The sequence below is a fragment of the Anarrhichthys ocellatus genome, unplaced genomic scaffold (assembly GCF_004355925.1).
Source record: "Anarrhichthys ocellatus isolate YVR2014 unplaced genomic scaffold, GSC_Weel_1.0 scaffold4036, whole genome shotgun sequence".
NCBI classification, from domain to species: domain Eukaryota; kingdom Metazoa; phylum Chordata; class Actinopteri; order Perciformes; family Anarhichadidae; genus Anarrhichthys; species Anarrhichthys ocellatus.
Genome location: NW_022284010.1, coordinates 1 through 4,630, shown reverse-complemented (window position 1 = coordinate 4,630; position 4,630 = coordinate 1). Strand labels below are relative to the sequence as shown.

The window sequence follows — 4,630 nt, the reverse complement described above, 5'->3', positions numbered from 1 at the left end:
GCTAAAATGCTTAATGCTCTGAGAACGCTGGTTAGTCTATAGCTGCGCAATTGTCGGATTCCTCCAAAGAACTTTCGCTTTTGTTCCTTTTTGTTCCTTTTTTTTAACAAAATAAAACCTCTGTAGTGAACAAGAAATTAGCAAAAAAAAAAACAACAACTTATTTTTATATATATACACACATACATACATATATATATATATACATATACATACATACACACACACACTTTCTGTTTGGGATATATTTATACTTACATTGTATGTTGCTGTTGAATGTCCTTGTTTTTCTTATATTTCTCTTATTTATTGTATATATTTCATGTGTGTGTATGTACGATGAGAGTAATGTGTAACCGGAGTCAAATTCCATGTATGCGCACGCATACATGGCCAATAAAGCCGATTCTGACTCTGATAAAATCAATAATATTTGAACCAACGTTCATGTTTGAGTGAGTTTCTCAATTTGTTTTTAAATCAGATGACATGTTTAAGAATCTGTAATATGTTTATTATTTACCCATAAAACTTGTATTGTTTTTCCAGGAAATTACTTCAAACTCCAAAACATCGTTAAGAAAACCGACGAACCGATGACGTTGTGAATAAAAACATGCATTTAGATTTGATGGGATCTTTAAACAAAAGTCAGAACTGTAGTTTGGGACATTTTCCAGTGAAGAGACGAAGCCGTCGGCGTTCTCTGGTGTAGAAACAGTGTCATGACGCCTCTGATCCGACCACAGAGACATGAAACCAGACTGTTAAACGTCCGTTTGAGGCGCTGGGATCAGTTTCTCTGCAGCACCGCATACCAAACATAGCCAACACACTAATCTGCAGCTCAAAGGATCTGTGCACTAAACTGTCCCGTGCACGGTCAGGGTGTGTTAAAGATAAATATAATTAGATGCGAATCTTTGTTTTGATGCTTAAGTAGTTAGTCTGCTATTTAACTGAATGTCCACTCACTTCATAGTTATTTAGATTTGTGTGTATTAATTCCTTTTATTTATAGTTTATAAAGTTTAACTTCTGCAGCTGCTGTGGTTTAATCTTTGTCTTTTCTTACTTCAACCTGTCTGAGTCCTGTTGAGCTTCTATTGATCATTTGGAGACGATGCAGAAACACAAAACAGGAAAGAAAATACGGATGTTAAACACACGGACCGTCAAAATCTACAGGAGAAGTTAAGGATGTTCTAAAACTTAATTTAATAAAACTGGTTTCTTTGAAAAGTATTTAAATGAAAAGTTTGATTTGAGAAGGGTCAGTGTCCAAAACCAGAAAACAGGATTTTATTTTAAATGTTTTTAACACAAACTTTGAAACACACTTTGTCCCTTTGAAGGAAGAAGAACCAATGAGTTATTGTCTCTACGCTTCACTTCCAAGAAACATTTAAACTCCACTGATGTGATTCAGGGTTAGGGTTAGCCTAACCCTTACCTGCTCCTCTAAGCTCTTCATACAGGACGTTTCCCGTTATACTACGGTAAACCTCCCGTAGTATACCGGGAAACCTCCCGTAGTAAAACGGGAAACCTCTCGTAATATACCGGCAAAACGGGAAACCTCTCGTAATATACCGGCAAACCTCCCGTAGTATAACACGAAACCTTTTACAGGACATCATCGTGGACTCATCCGATCGTTGTGATGCTCCAAAAAAACAGTCAGTCTGGTTTCTGATTGGCTGTCGGTCTGCAGGTTTGTAAACAACGATCCGTTATCAGTTCAGTTCAGTTCGTCTTCACACAAATAAAAAAATAAAAGCAAAAACGTTCCCTTTGTGGTGAGCAGACAGATCGGCTGACAGACAGACTGGCAGGTCGACAGGATATCAGCAGTTAACACCTAAATTTAAGTCCCCTACATTTATCATTGATTATCAGTTTATAGACATGTAATTAAGGGTTTATAACACACTGAAGTGTTTATTGTTACAAAAGGTGATCCTGATCAGAGGCCTTTAATATTGATTAAATATGAACCTGACAGACCAGCTACCTGATCCAAATACTGAAGGTCGTGATTCATTGATCAATTTAATTATTGATCCATTTAACTGGAGCTGTTTGTGTTTACATCTGGTTTGATTGGACCGGATCAAACCACCTGATGTCCTCAGATTAAAGTGTTGTAATAAACCAGTTGTTACATGTTAATAAACCAGTTATTACATGTTATTACTGTATTAAATCATTTTCAGTAGACGACTATCCTCATCCAGCTGCTGACCTCTGACCTGCCAGCCTGACCTCTGACCCCAGTCCAAAGTCTGAGACCTCCAGGAGTTCTGGTTCAGGTCCTGTGGTTCAGGTCCCGTGGTTCAGCGCTGGCCGGTGTAAGCTCTGAACCAGGAGGTGACGGAGGCAGCAGCAGACGAGATCATCCCTCCTGTGTTAGCAGAGGGCTGGGACACCTGCAATGCACTCTGGGAAAGATCCATGGACTGGAGGAGAAGGAAGAGGAGGAAGAAGAGAAATGTTATGTAGCTTTAATCATAAAAAATTATAAACCCAGTCTGACTCTACAGACTACAGACCTGAAACCCGGTCTAACTCTACAGACCTGTTCCTACCTGTGATGGGATGTCACAGAACCGAGGACTGGGCACCGTCTCCCAGTCTGTCCCCAGGTCCGTCTCCTCGTCAGTCACAGCCTCGTCTCCGCTCTCCTCCGCCGGCCCGGCAGCCTCTGGCTCCACAAACTCCATCGACTCCTCCAAGTCGGCGCTCACCTCAAACGGACCCGTTCTGGACCAGAACCAGAACGGGGACAACAGAGACCAGTCAGTTTGTCTAATCAGAGCTTCAGAATAAACTTGATCTAAGACCAAACAGACCTGCCCAGGTTGTTGTTGTCGGGGGAAATCAGGAACATGATGTTCCTTAGAGTGTGATGAGGGTGGAGCTTCTCACTGTCTACATGCTGAAAACACAGAAGAACCTGGTTCAACTTTTACTTCTCATTAAACATTTAGAGTCTCACAGAGTCTCAGAGAGTCTGACCTGTGAGAAACAGAGGTGCAGGATGTTGGTGTTGAGTTTGCTCAGGGCTCTGGTGAAGCGGTATCGGCTCAGATTCTCTCCACAGAACTCACTGAAGAACAAACAAATCAGACAGGTGAAAGAAGCTGACGCTCTGTTTTACCGACGCTGTGATGTGGGAGTGAAGGCAGCAGCAGCAGGTGTGTCCTGTCTCACCTGTTGCAGAGTTTCTTGGGCAGGTTGACGTCCAGGATGTGAGAAAGGATGGTGACGAGCTGTGTGGCGTAGCAGAGAGCAGCGCTGATGGTGTGGGCCGGGTTGATGTGGTCCAACTCTGTAGAGATAGGGGGTCAAAGGTCAGAGGACAGACAGACAGGAGGTCAAAGCCCCCACCCCCGCCCCTCCTCACCTGGGCCCTGATTGGTGCTCTTCTCCTCCACCCAGCTGTAGTAGGCGGAGCAGTCTCCGTTGCTGGGCAGGGCAACGGGGGGTCCCGTGATGCTGATGCTGGTCTCTCCGTTCTGGTCGTCCCAGATCCAACGTCCCGACAGATAGGTGGTCCTCCGGGCCTCGGCCAGCTCGCTCACCGTGCTGGAGGTCAACGCGGGGTCGCACTCTGCCACCACGTCTGCGGGGTCTCTAGGAGACACACGAAGGGGCAGAGGACAGGTGTGTTTGGACATTTGATTGAAAAAACCCGATTAGTGTTTCTGTCCAGATGTTCGCAGTGAGCCAGCCTCTGAACTTCTCTGGACTCTGCGGACCTCGGGTGCGTGCGCGCGGTCTCTGGACTTGGGTGGTCTCACCTGCTGCCCTGCTTCTCCTCCTGGGTGTGGAAGATGTGGGTGGTGAGCTCCAGGATGTGGTCTTGTCTCAGAGCCGCCAGCTGGCCCAGGCGTCCCTGCAGCTCGCGGCTGCGTCTCTCCAGCAGGTCCCCCAGCCGGCGGTTGTGACGCTCGATCTTGTCCCGTTTCTCCTGGTGACGTCCGGCCCGACGCTGCAGCCGCTGGCTCTCCTCCTGAGAGCGAAGGAGGAGCTCCTTATCTAGAGGACACCAGAGACCAGGAGCATGAAGGAGGAACCGTGACAATAACAATACTAATGATACAATAATGATAATGATAATAATAACAATAATGTGAGGAGTGTCAGATTGCAGACCAACAGAAACCATCAAGATCAAAATAATCATTTTTCTCGGGCCTCTTCTTAAAGTTTGTATTCAACATAATTCCTTTTTTATCTCAATGAAATATAACCACATATTCATATAAGACGCTAAAGGACAGTAAAACCTGATACACGGAATAAACAATATTTCCTGTGCTTCCTCTGTGATATGCAGATGAACATCTGTGAATGAGGTCAGTTTAAATCTGTACATTTCATGATCAAAACTCACCGCTCTTCACCTCCTCGTTGCCCCTGGTGATCGCCTCCTTCAGCTGCTCGATCTTCATCTTACATGACATGATCTTCCATTTCTGAGAGGAAGCAGCAGTCACTCCATCAGCATGATAATAATAATAATACCATATATACACATACATATATATATATACACATATATATATATATATATATATATACACATATATATATATATACACACATATATATATATATATACACA

At 44.0% G+C, this 4,630-nt stretch overlaps 1 protein-coding gene across 1 annotated transcript; it reads right to left on the bottom strand.

Moving 5' to 3' along the window:
- Window positions 1–334: 334 nt before the first annotated feature.
- atg14 (autophagy related 14) lies at window positions 335–4,514 on the bottom strand (the record flags this gene model as incomplete). The annotated part of the gene is made up of 8 exons (XM_031841218.1): window positions 335–2,459; window positions 2,589–2,763; window positions 2,853–2,938; window positions 3,019–3,109; window positions 3,214–3,331; window positions 3,407–3,636; window positions 3,804–4,041; window positions 4,400–4,514. Coding segments are annotated over 8 exons (1,176 nt in total), but the record flags the coding sequence as incomplete, so codon positions are not given.
- Between the last annotated feature and the right edge of the window lie 116 nt (window positions 4,515–4,630).